The sequence below is a fragment of the Triticum aestivum genome, chromosome 1D, assembly GCF_018294505.1.
Source record: "Triticum aestivum cultivar Chinese Spring chromosome 1D, IWGSC CS RefSeq v2.1, whole genome shotgun sequence".
NCBI classification, from domain to species: domain Eukaryota; kingdom Viridiplantae; phylum Streptophyta; class Magnoliopsida; order Poales; family Poaceae; genus Triticum; species Triticum aestivum.
The window spans coordinates 482,954,587-482,975,289 of NC_057796.1; the positions used below are offsets into that span (position 1 = coordinate 482,954,587).

The following is a 20,703-nucleotide window of genomic DNA, read 5'->3' on the forward strand; positions in this document are numbered from 1 at the left end:
ACTGTTAAAGGGGGTCGTGGTAAAACTAAGGAAAAGTTTCCAAGTGATGCTCGTCTCAAAATCCTACACCTACCAATCCTTTCGAGTGAAGCCATTGGAAATCTCATACAGTTCAGTCAATTTCTTTAGTGACAGAGACGAAGATCTTCTGTTCTCTGAGAAATTTGTTCTGACTAAGGAGTTAGGAATTCGCTAGTGCGGATTGCCTGCAAGTGAGGAACATGATAGCCCTAAGGAATTTGATAGCTCAAATATCCGACCGTTGCTGTGCTATGTGCCAACTGTCCCAAAATATCTTCCCACCTAACGGTCATATCATTGAAGGGCATTTATGTCTTATCATGTCGGGCTGCTCTGTAGGCTATAAATAGCCACCCCCTACAACCACTAGTTGGCTGGCTGCTCCGAGAGAAACTGACACTTGTCATTCAGAGCATCCCATCCTCCGAGGACTTTGAGCGAAAATCATCAAGTGAGGAAAACCCAAACCCGAACACCTACAAACTCAAAGTGATTGAGAATCACTGAAGAGATTGTTCCTGTGTGGAACCGACGCTTGTTACCTTTGAGGATTGTGCATCCTTTAGACTGTTAGGCATCATGGTCTAGAGCATCCAAGAGGAAATTATGGATCGCCAAGTGACCGAGTCTGTGAAGGCTTGGAAGTCACCTGAAGACTTACCACGAGTGATTGGGCGAGATCTGTGTGATCTTAACTCAAGGAAAATACGATGAGGACTGTGTGTCCGCAGGTTTAAATACCTAGCCGCTCCAACCAGACGTACGACTGTCATACCAGTTGGAACTGGTCTACCATATCATCGTCTTCACCAAGCTACTGGTTCTATTTCCTCAACCCTTTCATTTCCTCATTCTTGTGTTGAAGTACTTGATCTTTACTATTTGAAGACTTTGACTGAAGACTTTCTCAATTTCCTCAATCCTATTTCTTCAGTTAGTTTGTCTTCAGCCTGCTTATCCTGTGTTCACGCTACTTGTACTCTATGCTTGTTTTTATTTCACCATGATGACTGTGATATGCTTGCATCTAAGTACTTATTCCGTTGCTAAGTAGTTCATTGCTTAGGAATTTTCTCACCTTGAAATTCCTGGGTAAATCCCCGTGTCTCTTGTTATCATTGTGCCAAGGCTACTAATCGGGACCCCATGCCCGAAATCTGCTTGATTTGACTCCATCAGAGAGGTTACAGTCTTGTATAGACATCTCTGAAAGTTTGCATATGTCTTCTTAGACTAAATATCCCTTGCGTTTTCAAATGGATGCATAACTTGGTTCAAGTCACCCAACACCATCCAAGGCATATCACACACAACATGCAACTCTCCGAGTCTCTGCCAAGTTAAATGTCTCTCCACCTCAGCTCCTCGTACATGCTTGTCAATCTTCATATGTTATCCTGCCCACTCCCCACAAACACATCAATATAATCCGGTGTCTTATGCCTAAGAGAAGTCACCACCTCCTCGTTCCAAAATAATACCAAGCCGCCACTCCTCCAATCACCGCAGACAACCTCTTTGTGATCCATCTCCGACGCCTTAAAATCTACAAGCACTTAATTCAATAAGCAAATGCATCATCGAGTTTTTGGAGAGAAGTACTCCATGCGGCCGCCTTCTCGTGCCATGACCACCTGTAACAACATCTTTATGTCCCCGTTATTCATAAGGTTGAATAGACAAAAGAACGCATGATCAAAAAATGCAATGCCATCTTTTCTCAACTATAATATAAAAAATGAAAGGATGCTCGTTTGTATAGAGGAGACCAAATGATGGTTTTGAAGAGTTTTGATGAAGTGGACGGAAATGGTTGTAGTGCGAAGGCTAGTGCAAGCGGGCCGTCATCGAAAGAGGAACCATGCGGTTTTCACTTTTCAGCCCCACGAATCAATCAAAATCAAAATCAACTAGTACAAGAATCAATCACAACTGTAAGTAAATCAATCAATCGTATCAGAGGAGAGGCGCCCGAAATGGGTTGGCACGTAATTTGGCCTTTCTAAGGGGAGGCGCCGCGCAAAAGTGGCGCACCCACGGCAACCTTGCCTCAGCGCGGCACGTTGAAATGCCGGAACTACCCTCCGATCCACCACTACTCTTTCTTCCCACCTCCGCACGGAAGCGCACCGCAACCCCTCCCAAAACCCCCACCCCAACCACTCCGCCCCTCCCTCACCCCTCTCCCGTGCTCGCCCTCCGCACCGCCGCGGCGCCACCTCCTCCTCGCGGCCGCCGGGATGTTCTACTCGCACCAGCTCCTCGCGCGGAAGGCGCCGCTCGGTCAGATATGGTGCGTCCCCTCCCCTCCCTCACCGCCGGCCGCCGCCGCTCGGTCCCCTCGGTCGCGGCCGCCGGCGCCGATTTCGCCTGTCTCGCGTTTTTCCGCTCGGTCCCGGGCGTTTCCGGACGCGTCCGTTCGACCCGCTCCCAATGCGGGCTCCTCGCCGCCTCGATCTCCTCTGACGCTCCTCTGTTCTGCAGGATGGCCGCCACGCTCCACGCCAAGATCAACCGCAAGCGCCTCGACAAGCTCGACATCATCAAAATCTGGTGAGCCGCCCGCTTCCCCCGATCCCAACGATTTCCCTCTGCTGCGAGCTCGCGGTCCACCCCGTCCTCGTGCGATTCTAATCCGCGTGTGCTGCCATGTGTCTGATGCTGCAGCGAGGAGATCCTCAACCCGTCGGTGCCCATGGCGCTCAGGCTCTCCGGGATCCTCATGGGTGAGCCGTCCGGCCGGGTTATTTAGCTCCTTCTTTTCTCGCCGGATTTCTTCTTGTTCTCCCTCGGGGATGTGACGCGTGTTTGTTGTTGCCTCCTGTGTGCGCGTGCGTTTGGGTGGCGTGGTGAGCAGGTGGCGTGGTGATCGTGTACGAGAGGAAGGTGAAGCTTCTCTACGGTCAGTCCATCTCTTGCCTGCTTGCTGCACTTTTTTGTTGTCGAAATGTTCAGATGCTCATCGTTTCCAACTGTTCCTTGCAGATGATGTGTCCCGTCTCCTGGTAAACTTCGACTTCCAGTTTCGCCTGATTTCTCTGCATCCTGCTTGGTAATTGGGTGGTTCGGTTTACGCTCGTGCTGATTCCTTCCGCAGATTGAGATCAACGAGGCATGGAAGATCAGGCCGGCCGTGGACCACACCGTCCTCCCCAAGGGCAAGGCTCAAGCCAAGTGAGTGCTCTCTCCGTCTCCATGCCCTGCCACAAGTTTCTGAATGTGCTTGCGTGGTGATACTGTAGAGCCGGCGTCCATTTCTCTCTGGAATGGGTTTTCTTTGTGTGTTTAGATTAGACCGTGTGGTGTTAGCCTGATGGTTTGCATTGGAGGCTTTTGCAGGGTACCAAGGTGGCTCTATCTATGGACAGCTTAACTTTGTCTGTTTATGAAATTTCTGAGAGGCTTGATAGCAATGCAGTCTCTGTCAGCTTGCTTGCTACCAATTGGTGTGTTCTGCATTGTACAGTATTGAGTTTACGATGATATGTGATTTGTGATGTTTTCAGATGTTTCTAGTACAAGTTTCTGAATGTGTTTGCGTGGTGATGATGGAGAGTTGGTGTCCATTTCTCTGTGGAAATGGAATTTTCTTTGACCGTGTGGTGTTAGTCTGATGGTTTAGATTGGAGGCTGTTGCAAGGTGCCAAAGTAGCCGTATGAACAACTGAACTTTCTTTGTTTATGAAATTTCTTAAGATGCCTAATAACACCGTCAGTCTGTCAGCTTGCTTGGTAACTATTGGTGCGTGCTGCATTCCGACTACTGATTTTACAATGACCAACGGCACTACTTTGTGGTGTTTTCAGATGTTTCTAGAATTTTATTGATGATGCCATATCACTGATTGCGTGAAATGTAACTGGGATGCACAGCCCTAGCCGTGGGTCCTTTCTGTGTGATCCTGCTGTAACTTGACTCTGTTCTTGTGTTTCTGGGGCAGCAGCTATTCATATAGACCTTCATATGATTTTGTGGCTCCTGTCTTGATATTCTGATTGTTTGATTAAATTCATGGGTTGCAACTTTGGCTAAGTGGGGTCGTTTGGGTGTTATAGCTGTTGATGCAAGGGTTCATGCGGGTATTCATGTCTCTGTATGTTGCTGATTGTTATGTGTGGGTTAGCCAATTTTAATCAGCTCCAGGTTGCAAGGTGGTTTTTCCGGCCAATATGTATGTGTATTCTATGCAAGACTTTATGCATTTTATAGTTTCTCCAGCTTTTTTAGGACATAGTTTGTCCATTTGTTATCTTAACAATTTTAATAATGGGGTGGCTGGCTGGGACAGTGAGATATTGGTTGGTTTTGGGTTGTTCAGTGCTGACTTATTATTTTGGTATTGGTTTCTTATTCAATATCAGTCAATCTGTTGAGAATGTATGATCTAATTATCAGATCTGGGGGTTGTATGGTACTTGAGTAATAATGCTATGTTCAGAGGGGATCTTTATCACCTTGGAAAACTGATGACATATCTTAGCATTCTGTCATGATCAGAGAGCGGACTCTTGTTGCTCGCCTTTGAAAGTTTGTTAGCACTCCAAATGAGATATTTAACGTCTTGCTACTGTGCCATTGCCATTGAGAAAAGGGGTTTATGGAGAATGATTTGTCTTAAGATTAAGAAAGAAGTGTGTCACTTTTATCTGAAAGTTCTGCTTCTTGCAGGTATGAAGCAGTAACACTGCCAGAGAACGCGATGGATATGGAGGTGGAGCAGCCCGTGCTTTTCACAGATACTGATACTGCCAGGTTCCGGGGAATGGTAATCATTGTCACCTGTGTATTCTGGAAGTTGAAACTCTGATTAAATGCATGGATGGATTTTTCTGTCTCCTAGTTTCTGTCTGAATTGCCTGCACTCATCTTGACTGAAGTCTATGCTTGTGCAGCGCCTGGAGGATTTGGATGAACAGTATGTCAATGTCAACCTGGATGATGATGACATCTCTCGCGCCGACCGTCATCATCAAGGTGTTTCTTTCTGCTCTTTGGTATTGCTCTTTGAGGGTTCTTAAGGGCTACTGATTATTAACTCATGGTTCTTTATGATCGTATCTCAGCTGAGGCAGTCAACATTACCCTGGTCGATAATTTTGAGTCTGGTCTTGCTGAAACTGACATCTTCAATCGTTTTGAGAGGTAAAGGAGACTTAAGTTTCCCTAATTAAAAGAAAAGAAAAGTTATTCTTATTTTAGTGTGCCATTCTTGTATCATCAATGTTGCGTCTTCTTTTAATTTGGCGTGAGTACCAATATTCATTGTGCAATACTACCTTGTCACCAGATTTGACATAGCAGATGATGACACCACAGTCCATATTACTCTCGATGGACACCCAGAGGCTCCAAGTACACTAGTTCCCTCTCCACCAAGGCCAGAAGACCCTCCTCAACAACAGGAACAGTGTGCTGCCCCATCCCCCATCCGCGAAGAACCTCAACAAGGTGAAATTAAGCACATGACTAGTATATTTGATGATGCTACAGTGGGAAATGGCAAATGGCTTATCACATTGTAAAATTCGAAATGATTTCGGTTTAACGCTAATAGACACCAATTTTCATCTCATTTCGAGTCTGCGACACATTTACCATGTTATTTCAATTCAGTAAACTTCCACCAAGACTTGTTTGAACGCATTGACTTTTTCTTAGAGTTTCTTCTGGAATAGTACAACTTTAAGGTTATTTGTGAGAGCTTAAGATTTGCACTGGTGCTTAGCATATTGTGCGCTATGGCTATTCGGTCAAGTAGCGCTGGTTCTAAGCATATCGTCTTCGCTCATTATCCCCAGTCGGTTTTGTAAATGGCCAATTTGAATGCGGCAGGACTATATATTATAGATTAAGTGGGTAAGTAGTGTAGTATTGATTGCAGCTGAATTTACTACAGATTTTTGGTAATTTTCTATGTTATGACTGATCATGAGCAGCACTTATAATACGTACTGGATTTGCAAGTAAACTGATGTGGAACCTTTCTATTTGAAACGAATCTTGCATGTAGCTTATTGTCCTTTGGCTAGTTCACTGGTTGCATGTTATATTAGAAGTTGTACCACTGGACCCAGTTCAGCTACTCATATACTATAGGGCAAGTATCTTCTGCAGGGGATTCATTGAAGGAGCAAGAGGAGCAGAAGACGACGGTCTGTACCATTTACCTGATGAATAGTTGGCTTTAGTTGAAACTCTTATATGGAAAAGGAATTTGATGTTGTTTACATGAGATTGCTTTTCGCAATACAGGAGCAACAACCAACTAAACGAGCAAAGAGGAAAGCACGCGGCAAGGGCCCCCAAGTGATCATGGATAACCAGATAATGATCCCAGGAAATGTATATCAGTCATGGTTGAAGGACCCATCAAGCCTCATCTCTAAAAGGCGTCAAGTCAGGAGTGTATGTCAACGTGTTATTGATTGGAACCACCTATTTTCCGATAGTTCTGAACTCATGCATTGTACTTACCGAATTGCTGTTTTGCTGTTTACTATTTGCAGAAAATCAATCCTATTAAGGCAATTAAGATAGGCGAGCTCATGGACTTGCCACCGTCTGCCCTAATGTCTTGCTCCGATGACTCACAAGAGATATATTACCCTCAGCAGCTTATGCAGCTCTGGAAGGAATGCACCAAAGTCAAGCCCCCAAAGCCCTCATCTTCTTCAGGTAACTATAACACTGAACTTTGTGTCACCCACCTTTTAACTTGCAAAAGTGCTAATTCCAAGCTGCACACTATCTCATACAGGAGATAAATCATCATCATCATCACAAGAAAAGCAGCCGAGAAACTCTCCGCCTCAGGTTGTTTCAGAACACATTTCTCTATTGATTTATTTTCATCAACATTTATCTCATTATTGGTTCAACTGGCAGCCTCAAGGAGATCAGAATGAAATGGGAGCTCAACCAATGGACTTCACACCAATGGACTTCACAGATGGCATTGAAAAGATGAGAGCAAACAAGAGTGGAGAATTTGAAGGTGTTTTTGATGGTCCGCATGGTGACCCTAGTGTTACACCTGGAAGTCCTGGTAAGTTGGAAACCTTTCTTTTTTAAGTTCCTTCTTCTTTAGCCGCTTCATGACATCAACTATGCTGTAGGGCTAAGTCGCAGGTCAGCTTCAAGCTCTGGTGGCTCTGGAAGGGGGGGATTTCTGCCATTGGATCCAGAAATACTGTTACAATCTGGAAGTGGAAGGTGACTGTTGATACTGATAGTATCCATGTTCTTTATTGGTTGCACGAATAATTGACTGTGTGATCTTGTTATGAAAAAAAAAACTCGGTGATTAAGAAAATTTTCTCTTTGTACTGGGTTATCCTTTTATTTCTATGCTCTGTCTAGAAACTGTTAGAGCTGTCTCCCTGACGTTGCGTTGTACATAAAGGAAAACGACTGATCATTGATGTTAACCATCACAAGTGGCAGCTTCCTGTGATTTTCATTGTCTTGCTTAGTTTCTTAGTGTAACTGTCTGAGGACTATTGTGCAGGGCCAAGAGGAGGCAGCTTTCATCTGGACGAAGCTTGGGGAACCTTGATCCAGTTGAAGAGGAATTCCCAATGGAGCAAGAAGGGAGGGAGTTCAAGCTGAGAAGGCTTTCAGATATTGAACCAACTCCTGGTTGGTTGCATTTCTGCCTTTCTGTCCTTACCTTAAACTGTTGTCCCTGAAAATAGCAGTTAAAAACATTTCTTGTTTCAGATCTTATGGTAGAAACAGAACCCACTCAAACCCCGTTCACAAAGCAATCCAGTCCTCCCGATCACATCACTGAATCAATTCACTCGTAAGTATCCTGAGCACATTGCTGATAATTCCTGGGTGGCTTATGTTTGACTCGCGGAGTACAAGTGTGTACATCGTATGACGCTGGAGTTAAATCCATGCAGGTACCTAAAGCTCCACTTCGAGAGCCCGGATGCCCCGCCGTCTGAATCGCTAAGCCAGCTAACTTATGGGATGAATACAGCACAGGCTGCCCGCCTATTCTATCAAACATGTGGTATGGAATAGTTCTACATTGTGAATAGATCGTGCAATCACTAGAGTAAATAAGAAATCAAAGGTCTTACTGCATGATTTTATATAGTTGCTTTGCTGTTTATTGATCATTTGTAATTTCCATGGACAGATAACTATAATTAAAGCACATTACATGCCATGCTTGCTTGTTCTCTTTCATTATGCTGGGTCTTGGATGGGTTATAAGATTCTGACAAGTTAACTTGACTGCGGTGTTAAAAGCAGATCATATATTTTGTCATAGCATGAGAACTGGGGAAGAAACCACCAAGTTTCCTTGATAGCATTGGCTAGAAGGATAACCCCTAGGACGCTGAGTGCAACTCTTAACTGCTTTGTTTGGTCATGTCACTGAATGCAAACTGTTGCTTACTGAGGGTTTTATGCCGTGCAGTCTTAGCAACGCTCGATCGCATCAAGGTCACACAGGTGGAACCATACGGACCCATCCTGATCTCAAGGGGGGCCAACATGTGATCATCTCCCTATTAATCTTAAACGCCCGGAAGACCTGGAGCCTCTTGCACATCTCATGTTTATATATCTATAGTGGTTTAAGTCTGCACAGGAAGAAATCTTGTAGGAGTAGGTAATTTGCTTATATATCTGCTGGTGGGAAGCAAGGGAGTGATGGTGCTGTGTTATTGCAGTAGTTTGGTCAGGCCACAGGGAAATTCTGTAAGATATGCTACGCTGAAAGAATCAAGAGGGTTGACAGGCGGTGTAGGTTAGTTGCTTATACTATGTTCATCGGGGGGATATTTATGGTACCTGAGATCTGCTGGTTAAGTCTGTTTAACCGGATATTTATTATACTACTGTATGTTTTTCCTATCGCAAATGATGATGCACGTTCCGCCCCTTTTTGCATCATTTGGTTGGATTATGTTCTTGGACGAGTGATTCTTGTGTGTTCTTGAACTAAGTGCCAGGATGTCTGAAGCTGCAAGTGTGCCATGCTTGCTGCTGCTTGAGTCTGGTTGCCTGCGACATATCTTTTATGTGGCAATAGTTTTTCTTGCTGAAGCTTCAGTGTTCAACAAGAAACTGTGATTGCGATGTTGGTCGTTCGTTGCAATGCATGTGTTCAGGTGGGCGATCGCCATCCCTTGTTTGCTCCTAAAAACAAAAAGGCTTGCTTCAGTGTTCAGGCAGCTACCGAAAGTAGCAGATCTGCGGTTACCTTACCACAGAGCAGAGCAGTTTTCATCATATCCTGAAGGCTGAACTGTGTCAAGTTAACATGTGCATCAGGACTGCATCAGAGAAGATCACTCCTTCAAATGCAAGTTTACGGTGTCGCAAGATGGCTCTGGTGCGGACATGAATATGGCAGCGGCAGTGATGATTTGTCCAGCCAAGCGCCTGCCTGATCCCTTCTTCGGCATTCTTCCCAGCAACATTGCTATGCCGACACTTCGTGGGCGGCACCCAAATTCGCGTTCATATGCATATCATGTCATGGAAATTGGTTAGTATCTTGACTGGTGATGATCCTCATAAAGGTCGGTTTTGGCAATCTTCACACCATAGTAGACTTCCTATACCCTAGTCTTCCACCCAACTCATAGGATATTCTTCTCATTATTGACAAAGGCCATAATGTATGCAATCAATGGTGAATCATGTCACTTTTGACATTTCTCGTGTCTGCTGGATTCTTACAGCCTTTTTCCAACAATTTGAAGTTGCCCGGCGATGATTTGACCTACACGCTTGTTTTTCCATGCAGATCCTTTGAGACAATAAGCGTGTCCACGTGTACATCAATGATTGCTCAATAATCGAAATGGAACCGAACGCAATCTGGAAACTTCAATTCAAAGTGCAGTACAAGTCTCATTTCGGTCTCTCTTTTCAGCCTGCCGGTGAGGCCCGTGACTTGGACATTGCTGCTAATATTTAGCCATTAACCATGTGCATGAACAAGCCCTGACCCTAGCAAGGTAGGATCTGAACGCGCATTACATTATACTAATAGCACAAAGAAATAAGTACCACCATTAGTGACAGTGATGGGGTTGAAGCAATGATGTTCCTTTGAAGGTGGAGCTTAGGCTTTGGAGACGCTTTTACCAACTTGGTAGTCATGATGCCGCTGCCCATTTTCTCTCGCAGTTGCCGTCGCTTTGTCATCCGGTTTTGCCTATCGGGAAAAGACGGTGTGTGTTTCGCCCCTCTTTGCATCATTTGATTTGAATATGTTATTGGACAAGTTATTCTTCTGCGTTCTTGAAGTAGGCGTCGGGGTGGCCGAAGCTGAAAGCATGGTATGCTTGCTGCTGCTCCAGTTCATGCTTAATGTTGCAGTGCTGCACTAGTGCAGACGTGTAGTGACGCGTCTTTGGCTTAATACTTTTGCTGCTGTGCTCAAGTACTGGTTCAGTAGTTTTTCGGCACACTAACGCGGCTTTGATGATCTGCGTATACTAAAGGCTGAAGTTTGTCAAGTATTACATAGGAGAAGATCACTCCTTGCTCCATCAACTAATGAAGTTTGTAGCATCGAGCGGTGGATTTGAGCAGACATGAATGTGACGGGCGGTGTGATGTTCCGGCGAAGCGCCTGCCTGATCTCTTCTTCTCAAGGGAGCCAGACCACGGTCGAGAATTCAGCATTCTTCCTGGCAACATTGCCACACACTCTGGTGGGTGGCACCCAAATTCGGGTTCACATTCATAGGCCATGCAAATTGGCTAGCATCTTGACTGGCGATGATTCTTGTAAAGGTCGGTTTTGTCAACCTTTACACCATAGTAGACTTACCATACCCTAGTTTTCCGCCAAACTCATAGGATATTCTTCTCATTGTTGACAAAGTGATTGTAATCAATGGTGAATCAAGTCACTTTTGACATTTCTTGTGTCCGCTGGATACTTCCAGCCTTTTCAAACAATTTGCAGTTGTCCAAGGATGATTCGACATACACCCCTTGCTTGTTTTTCCATGCACCAATTATTGCCCAATAATCGAACGGAACCGGATGCAAATCAGGAACTCCAATCCAAAGTGCAGTGCAAGTCTCATTTCAGTCAGTCTCTCTTTTCAGCCTGCCGGAACCACAAGGAAGCAGGTGAGGCCCATGAGTTGGACATTGCCGCTAACATTTTAGCCATAACCATGTGCACGAACAAGCCCTAACCCTAGCAAAGCTAGTATCCCGACCCACATTGCATTATACTAACACAAAGAAATGAAAACCACCATTAGTGTCAGTGAGGGGAGTTGAAGCAATGATGTTCCTTTGGGTGATGGAGCTTAGGCTTTAACCAACTTGGTAGTCATGATGCCGCCCATTTTCTCCCGCGGTTGCCTTCGCTTTGTCATCCGGTGCTGACTTCGAGGCACCAAACCAGCAAGGCAGGGCCCTACCCTGGAAAACATTTGTCATGAACATGTCTAAAAAGAGCCTAAACCATCATCATCGCCGCTAATCTCCGCAATGATGGGGTGGCGATGGATCAACTCCTCCAGGATGCACTAGCTGATCACTACCTGTTGCAGTAAGAATAAGAAATATCACTAATCAGTCTGGTGTGGTATGGTATGGATGATCAGGACTAAAGCAAAGGTATTTTGCTAGTAGCTCCCCTCCTGACCCCTTTCCTAACCTTCTAGAGAAAGCACCTTTAAATCTCCTCTACTCATGGTACTACAAGTAGTAGATCATAGTCCTACGCTACAATGCTAGTGAAAAGACAATTTGTACCGGTGACGTGTTGAGACCAGGATGCATGTGCGCCTCTAAAGAAAATTGGCTGTGGTTGGCACCTAAAAGAGAAACACATGAATATTTGTTCATGCACAATATGACAAGGAAATTAAAAAAAAAACATGTGTCCAAAACTAGGCCATAGTCTGATTATCACTTTTTTTCCCTTGATTAACTGGTTAACTCTGTTTTTTCTTTCTGTCTTCTAGCAAAAAACTCTGTTTTTTCCAACAACAAAAAACAGTTGCTTCTACTTGAAAGGGGGTGTTCCTGTCAGTTCCTCAAAAATAAAAAACAGGGCCTTAGTCACACCCTGATCGCTGTCGACGGTGTTCGGACACGCAATGGCGGCATCTCAGGAACATGGAATCGGGAGGCGAAGGATTTCCGTGGAGGCGACGACAACAAGGCGGCACATGAACCGGAAGGAATTTTTTCGGTTCGGAGGGGGAATTATGGCGATAAGAACGGGAGCATTATTCAGAGAAAGGTGCTTTGTTGGGGCAAGTGGGGGTTCAGTAAAGCTGGGGAAGCAAGGGGAGTGGGAGAATTAGTGAGGCTCTTTGGCAGCGGCATCGGATTCTATTCGGGAACAAGGGGCACATATCCGTTTCTTAACACGGTTTCTCGGTTGAATTTCTTGAAAGGCGGCAGACAGGTGCATAATTGGATGTGAGTTGCAGAGTGTTTGCGGATTCGGCTGCTGTGCGTAAAGGTGAAAGGTGAAAAGGTGGCGGGTTGGAATATGTTGTGGAATTTTACGTCTCTGTATTTTCTTCGTCTGTAACTTTCATCTGGAATATGCAGTTAAAAAAAATCGTCTGGGATGATGTGCGTGTCTTTTTATTCGGTTTTTGTAACTCTGACCAAGTTTTTATTATATTTGCAAAAAAGAAAAAAGGAAAAACTCTGTGTCTCCTTGGCTTGCACGGATGGAACTCGTGTGTACGGACAGGTTCGGTAAATTTGAAAATCGCAGCGTAAAGCGCCTGTAGCTCAGTGGATAGAGCGTCTGTTTCCTAAGCAGAAAGTCGTAGGTTCGACCCCTACCTGGCGCGATCTCTAGGTAATTATTTTCTATTTTAAAGCCTTTTTTGATTATTTTTTTCACCTTTAAACGAAGTAGGTGACCAAAACACAAAATAGTTTTGTCTCCAAGTAAAAATGTTGAGCAAAACTTGCACGCTCACTGCCACCTTTAGGCAAAAAGCTGTGTTTTAGTCATCCCCGCAACGCACATGGAAACTGCTAGGAAGTATAAGAATCTGAAACTTGCTTTTTCTTTTTCTTTTTCTTTTTGAGAAAAATCTTAAACTTGCTTTTCTTTTTCTTTTTATTTATGAGAAAAATCTTAAACTTGCTTATTTTTTTCCTTTTTCTTTTTGAGAAAAATCTGAAACATAACTTGCTGGCTATGCTCAGCAACTTTGTGCAGAGTTTGTGTTCAAACTAGACAGTACCTCCAAAAGGAGTAAGAATCTGAAACTTAACTGGGGCACAGGAGAAGCTGTAGTGCCTAATAAGCGTGCCACCACCACATAGGACATGAGCTACTCTGACTCTGGTCTACACGTATCGCCTCGTTAATTGCACCACGATCAGAATAGTGTCACCTCGTTAATTGCACCACCATCAGCCCAGAATAGTCAATCATTGCCGCCCGTCCGTCCGTCCGTCACCTTCTTTTGAAACTCAGAGCCACGTAGGAGCTTCTTCTTCTTCTTCTCCTTCGTCGGCCGGCCTGCATGCGCCGTACACCACACGAGTCAAGTCCGTCCACGCAGCCGTGGCCACGACCCGCCCATGGCTGGCTGGGTCACACGTAGTTAGTTTAATCGTGCTTGTCCATCATCACGGACGCTAAAGCCGATTTCACCCGGGGTGGCCGGCTGCGGTGAGCGGCGAAGCGGCGCCACCATCCGTGCATGTCCCCCCCCCACCAAATCCCCTCTTTTTGTTAACATATGTAGACCCACTAAACTACGGTCGCTGCTACTACTAGTGCGCCTGTGAGGCGCCACAAGGGCTAGGTTAATTAACCAGCGCTGCTTTGCATCCGATGGCATTAAGAAACTCGCATCCAGACCGGCAACCTCCTCCCTCCGGCACATGCACATGGGTGAGCGGTAGACGAAGACGACCCGGCGCATATTTAACAGTCTCCTACGCCGGATAGATATACCTTTCATCGATCCCGGCTAGCTTATTAGCCTTTGCTACCTTTAGGCTTTTGGCGCAATCAAAAATTTGTTGGATGGATCGACGGACGGATCAGTGTGCTTTTTGTTGCTGCATTGCACTGAAAGAAAGAAAGAAAGAAAGAGCGATCATGAATTCATGATCGATGGAGCTACAGCTCCTGTGGCATCGATCGAGGATCTTTCTTTTCCGTGCGACGTGCGGCTAGCTCGCTAGCTAATGATATGTGTGCGTGTGTGCGCGCGTGTTTGCTGCTGATGTTTGGTATGTGTGTTCTTGTCAGCGATGGGTCGACGGGGGTAGATGGGGGCTAGTTAATTTTACGCCACTTTGGCTTAGTGGAAGTCGTGCACGTAGCCGAGGCTATGCCATGGATTGCTCAGTTCGTTCGTCGCGTCCGGCTCCTTGGTGCTCTTGCTACCTATATACTACTACTAGCTAGCAGTATCATGTGCTCAAAAAAAAATATGAAAATACTAGCTAGTATATCTGCGATATATGTGGGCCGGGGACGGATCATTTGATCTGTGTTGAGTGAACGAGTGGTGACCGGTGGACGCGATCTTACACTCCAGTTTGGTTCGGTGGCAGTCGTGCACGTAGACGTAGCTAAGCCTAGGCCGATCGAGGAATTCTCGGTCTGTTCGTCTCGTGGCTAGGCTACAACTACACGTACGCTGGTGCTCTCGCTGGCTGGCTGGCTAGCTAGATGCAATAATGCCCGGCCCGGAGATGGACCGATCGATCATGAGGGACGTGGTTGTTGGTGGAGTGCATGAGTGAGTGTGGCGACGGGTGGACGCGATCTTACTCCAGTTCGGTTTGGTGCCACTCGTGCACGTAGCTTAAGCTATGCGGAGAGCTGCTTAATTTGTTGCATTGGCTAGCTATACTCCATTAGCATATTAGCTTTTGGCTAAGGGATCAATCAAGCGCGGCTCGTGGCTACACGTTGGCGGTCTAGACTGTAGCTAAGCTACGGCGGATAGGTGGGGAATCGTCCGGCCAGCCGGGGCGATCGACCGGTGCGGCGTCGGGTCACGACGCGTCTCGTCGGCCGCTCCATGGGACGACGTAAAGCCAGACACGTGTGCGTCTCACGCCCCGTCACGTCGTGGATCTCCTCGCCGCGCGGCGAGGGGTCGAGAGAAGCAACCAACCTATCTCCGCGAAGCGCGCGCTGGCCCTGGCCTGCGCGCGCGGCCGGCCTGTACTAGGTGCAAAAAAGGCACGAGAAAAGGAAGGGAGGAGGGAGGGAGGGACGCATCGACGCGACGGACGAGCGGCCATGGCGCACGGCGGCACATGCATGCCGCTGCCAGCTCTTATCGTATCGCGGAGTGGATCAGTAGATTATCACGACGCCGGACGTGGGGGTGGGGGGCATGCCAGCCCGGCGGCGACACGCACGCACGGTGCCAGAGGGGGGCAGCGAGCGATACGCACAGGCATTGTTGGGGAATCTATCTGGCCGGGCTCGCCGGAAAACCCGTGGACGTACGCGCGTGGGACAGTCCGTCTCCGTCCATGGCGCGCAGGCAGGGTTCAGTTGGCACGAGCCCGCCCACGTGCAGCCAGAGCCCGGAGACCGACATGTCGACCGACCGACCGGCGTCCGCCCATGGCGCCAGGGGCACAGTGCCAAGTGCCACACGACCACCCTCCCCTCCTCGCGCAGCCAACCACATCCAGGGCCAGGGCCAGAGCCAGAGGCAGGGACAAAAACAAAGGAGCCTCGCAGGCGAGCAACCGTGCGTGCATGCATGAGCATGGCATGGCAGCGACATGGAGATCACGTACAGTGCTGGCACAGCGGATGCCACTGCCAAATATACGTGCGTGCGTGTTGGCGCTGCCGCTCCACCCTCCGACCGGGCCCTGCCCATGCACGCCCGCCCCGTCCGTCACGACGACGCACCACAGTGTACCAGTTCGTGACAAATTACTGTATGTCCGTTCTCCAAAAGCAAGTGCCAGTCAGTACATGGTCATCTCACGTTCGACAAGTGGCCTTGTCCCGAACACCGGCCACGAGACGAGACGAGATGTCCATGGCGCGCTTGAAACAACACAAGGTCAAAAAGAAGAAAGCAAAGGGCTCGAGCGATGGCGATGGCGATCGGAGTGAAGTGCGCCGCTGCTTTGCTGTGCTTTGCTCGAGGCCGGTGCATGGTGCATGTGCGGAGGCAGAGGAGGCCAGCCAGGGGGGAAAGGCCAGGAGAAACGGCGCGTCCGTCCATGGCGCCGGTCGTTTTCTCCTGGGCAGCAAGCAAGCTAGCCGGCCCGGGGTTGAGACCGAGACCACCCATGCATGCGTCTGGGCGTCGCTAGCTAGAGCCCGAGCCCGTACAGTGACGTGCGGCCAAATGGATCCGTCCCGACCTCCCGAACAGTTTTGAACTGATCGAGGTCCGCATCGGCGGCCCCGCGCGCACGCGAATCTCCATGCCGGGTCGAGCCAGGCCAATGCCACCTCTCGGGCGCCGCGCACCCAGCCAGCAAGCAACCCGGCGCGCCGAGCCTCGTGATCCCCGGCGAGCTAGCTCCTGCTCCCGCGCCTCCCGCTACGTGTTCGTCGTTACATTATGTTATGTTATCCGATGGAAACTTCAAACAGTGCAGCCGCTAAATTCCTGGTTAGTAGCCTAATGGCTGACTGCGCAGCGAACACTTTTGTTTAAATAAAGCTCAGAAGTTCTATGCAAAAAAAATAAAAAAAAATTGTTGGGGCGAGGCATCTTGAGCTCTCCAGTGGGTGTTTATATACACAAATTAACTCCAAGAGGGAGGATTCTTATTCTGTTGAAATTGCTTTCTTTTCGGCAGGCCTCGCTTTATTTTTGTTTGATTTCCGACCATCTTTCCATTCTTCGGGCGGAATACCTACTTTGCATGCTAGCAGTATTTTCCAAAGGGAGATCAAACTTCATGGAAAAATGCCTGCATTTCTATTGGAATTTGCATGCCTCTAGTTTTCTCTCATCAAACATCAAGCGCCTGCTTCTTTGAGAAAGTTCCTCTATGTTCTCCCTGGTTCAACCAAAACTGCTTTTTTGTTATGCACAGGTGCATATATTCTGACTACATCCTAAATTCCTTTAGGCGCAACGTGTCGTCATGTCCGACTATTCTGTTTTTACTTCTAAATTTGGTATGTATGTTTTCAGAATTCCGATGCACTACTAGAATTCTACCCGCCTCGCCCCGTGATCCCCAGCTACGTACCTCAGAGCTAGGTGCTGCTCATGTTCGGCATTAATTCACGTTATCGCTTCGAAACCAGGCTAGTAGTAGGTTCAAAAAACAGCGTTGACGCTAAAAATGTGTGAGCAAGCACTGGGAGCCCCAAGCCCCAAGGATTACACGATGTATAATTTGAATCATGCTGGTTTGGGTGCCTGGTGACTCCGTGAATCTCAAGATTTTTTTTAATTTTTTTTTGCGGGGAGTGAATCTCAAGATGATGTGTCGGCTCGGTCTCTCAAAGGTGCTTACAGGGATAGTAGTCTATGCATTTTAAATTCCTTTAGCACGCAACGTGTTCTCATGTCCAACTATTTTGTTATTTTCGTTTACGTGTTATTAGAATCCTGCAAAACAAAAGGCCCCAAAGGCTGATCTGACACCTGGAATACTTATAGGAACATGCTTTCGTTCATGGGGAATAAAATGGCATGTCGCAAATCTGGTTCCAAAAGTTATCAACAAACGAAAAAATCCATCCAAAAGGTTACCCGTCGTTCGTTGTACAAGGATCAAGATTATGTGCGCACCATCACATTTGTAGTGATTTAGAGCATGGAAATTAATAGATCCCTATGTGTACTATACCATAATGATTTTGAATTCCGAGTCTTCTTTTATTTCAATAGGTAGTACATTATTCCCCATACACAAAAAACAAGAACCACCAATATAAAATTTGGGAGGTTCTATCGTTCTACTGAGTACTATTGATACCACCAATCATTGTCATCCGACAGTAACATCATATGCTCCATTCAAGTACATTTCCATAACCAACATAATTATTTCAGAATGTCCTTTTGATTTTTTGGTGGTGTAATCAAAACTACTTTGCCATGCAATAGTGTCAACCTATCTTTTTTTACTTCATTTATGTGTTAGTAGAACCTTTTAATTCCACTCACAAAAAGGAAAAATAATGAAAAAAAACCAAAGGTCGATTTGACACTCTGGAATATTATTGGAACATGTGTTAGTTCCTAGAGAATAAAATGGTACGTAGCAAACCCGGATCCAGAAGTTGTCAACAAATTGGAGAAACCCAACAAAAGGTTACTCGTCAGTCTTTGTACAAGGAGGGAATTCATCGTGGAAAATTTGAGAGATCCATAGTCTTTGTACTCGTCAGTCTTTTTGACTTTGATAACTAGTACCAATATTCCCCACACAAAAAATAACTATAAATAATGCATAACTTGAGTGGTTCTAATATTCTGCTCAGTATTGATGCCACCAATCATTGTCATGCAACAGTAACAACACGATGCTGCATTTTCTTTCTTTTTTTTTGTTTGGCACATTTCCATAACCAACACCAGTTCTCCCAGCAATGGCACGTCTCAGGCACTGAGCACCAAGCAACCCGACGGCCTCGTGATCCCCAGTAAGCTGCTAGCTCCTGCTCCTCTCGCGACCTGCAGCTAAATGTTTGTTAAATTCTGTTATCTGTTCGAAACCCGGCTAGTAGGTTCAAACAGTGCATGAGGTAAGATTATGCGTGAGCAGGCATCTTGAGCCTGAGTGGGTATTTATTACACAATTTAATTTGAAGAGGGGGGATTCTATATGAATTTGAATAGGGAGGATTCTATTCTGTTGAAATTGTTTTCTTTCTGTAGACCTCGCTTTATTTGTTGGATTTGAGATCATCTTTTTATTCTTCAGGTAGACAACTTTGCATGCTGGTAGTATTTTCCAGAGTGAGATCAAACTTCATGGTAAAAATCCTGCATTTCTATTGGAATTTGCATGCTCTTCTATTTTTCTCTCATCAAACATCAAACACCTACATATTTCAGAAAGTCCCTCTGTGTGCTCCCTGGTTCAACCAAAACAACTTTGTGTCATGCAGTGGTGCATACATTCTACATTCTAAATTTCTTTAGGTGCTTGATGCTTCTTTTATTTAGAGCATGATTAATAATACATCCCATATCCTGCTATATAAAGTGTTCACGTCACTTATAGCCAACCTAATGGCTTGCTTATAATACAATAGTAAGTCATATTTGTATACTGTGGCATTAATGTGTGGCCCACATTTTTTTTATCTCAAAAGGGTGTTGGAACACGTGCTACAGTCGACTGTAAGTTTTATAGCTCGCTCAGTCTAACTTTAGAATAGATGTCCTAATTGTTCCAGAAAGTTCTTTTGAGTTTTTTGTGGTGTTACAACCAAAACTACTTTTGTCATGCAGTAGTCTATACATTTAAAATTCCTTTAGCACGCAACGTGTTCTCATGTCCAACTGTTTAGTTATTTTCATTTATGTGTTATAGAATCCTTCCAATCAAAAGCCCCCAGAGGTCGATTTGACACGCTGGAATATTTATAGGAACATGCTTCCGTTTCTGGAGAATAAAATGGCACGTCGCAAATCCGGTTCCGGAAGTTATCAAGGAACGAAGAAATCCATCCAAATGGTTACCCATCGATCATCGTACAAGGACCAAGATTATGTGCGTACCACCCCTTTTGCAGTGAATTAAAGCATGGAAATTAATAGATCCCCTTATGTGTACTTTACCATAACGATTTTGAATTCGGAGTCTTCTTTTAGTTCAATAAGTAGTACATTATTCTCCACGAACAAAAAAGAAGAACCACCAACATAAAATTTGGGTGGTTCTACTGTTGTATTGAGTATTGATACCACCAATCATTGTCATTCGACAGTAACACCATATGCTCCATTCAAGTACATTTCCATAACCAACATAATTATTTCGGAATGTTCTTTTGATTTTTCGGTGGTGTAACCAAAACTAGTCTGTCATGCAGTTCTGTCCTGCTATTTTGTTACTTCATTTATGTGTTACTAGAACCTTTTACATCCATTCGCAAAAATGAAAAATAATGCCAAAAAAGAACCCCCGAAGGTCGATTTGACACACTGGAATATTTATAAGAACATGCTTTGGTTCCTAGAGAATAAAATGGCACGTCACAAACCCCGGTCCGGAAGTTGTCTACAAATTGGAAAAATCCAACAAAAGGTTTACTCGTCAGTCATTGTGCAAGGAACAAGATTACATATTTAGTACAACCTCTTTTGAGTGAATTCATCATGGAAAATTTGACAGATCCCCTTGTATGTACTTTACCATAACCAATTGAATTTTGGGGTCTTTTTGACTTTGATAACTACTAGTACCAACATTCCCCACACAGAAATTAACTATAAACAATGCATAACTTGAGTGGTTCTAATATTCGGTTGAGCATTGATGCCATCCATATTTGTCATGCAACAGTAATAACACCATGCTCGAATTGTGTTCGATCACAAAAGCCTGCATCATGTGCATTTCCATAACCAACACCAGTTCCCCCAGCAACTAGAAAACCACTATTGCCCATTCAGCAATTCCTTACAAAAATCCACTGTAGCCCTTAGAAAATATTAAAATTCGGATAGATAGTGGCAAGATGACAAATATATTCCCATCGAGCGCAAAAGGCCACCGGAAATGGGCTATAT

The 20,703-nt window shown here is 45.6% G+C and overlaps 1 protein-coding gene and 1 non-coding gene across 3 annotated transcripts; both read left to right on the forward strand.

Annotated features, from left to right (window-relative positions):
* Positions 1 to 2,165: 2,165 nt before the first annotated feature.
* LOC123183257 (sister chromatid cohesion 1 protein 1) lies at positions 2,166 to 8,923 on the forward strand. Of its 2 annotated transcripts, none has more exons than XM_044596028.1 (20): positions 2,166 to 2,314; positions 2,506 to 2,574; positions 2,689 to 2,747; positions 2,879 to 2,923; positions 3,007 to 3,026; positions 3,119 to 3,195; positions 4,691 to 4,787; positions 4,915 to 4,996; positions 5,086 to 5,164; positions 5,310 to 5,470; positions 6,119 to 6,174; positions 6,275 to 6,427; positions 6,529 to 6,697; positions 6,780 to 6,835; positions 6,908 to 7,067; positions 7,138 to 7,234; positions 7,530 to 7,660; positions 7,742 to 7,826; positions 7,930 to 8,042; positions 8,457 to 8,923. In XM_044596028.1, exons 1-20 carry the CDS (start codon positions 2,262 to 2,264, stop codon positions 8,537 to 8,539), a joined length of 1,845 nt encoding a protein of 614 aa, XP_044451963.1. In that variant the 5' UTR covers positions 2,166 to 2,261; the 3' UTR covers positions 8,540 to 8,923. The 2 variants fall into 2 exon arrangements, with proteins under 2 accessions (XP_044451963.1, XP_044451964.1); XM_044596029.1 differs by having other exon boundaries at positions 6,137 to 6,174.
* Positions 8,924 to 12,761: 3,838 nt separating this feature from the next.
* Positions 12,762 to 12,834, forward strand: TRNAR-CCU (transfer RNA arginine (anticodon CCU)). The gene has a single exon. It is a non-coding gene; the product is annotated as a tRNA-Arg (tRNA).
* Positions 12,835 to 20,703: the final 7,869 nt, after the last annotated feature.

Coding starts and splice junctions, on each gene's coding strand:
- LOC123183257 (XM_044596028.1), top strand. CDS start 2,262: ATGTTCTACTCGCACCAGCTCCTCGCGCGGAAGGCGCCGCTCGGTCAG. Junction 4,997..5,085: donor CGCCGACCGTCATCATCAAG/GTGTTTCTTTCT, acceptor ATCGTATCTCAG/CTGAGGCAGTCAACATTACC. Junction 7,068..7,137: donor TGTTACACCTGGAAGTCCTG/GTAAGTTGGAAA, acceptor ACTATGCTGTAG/GGCTAAGTCGCAGGTCAGCT.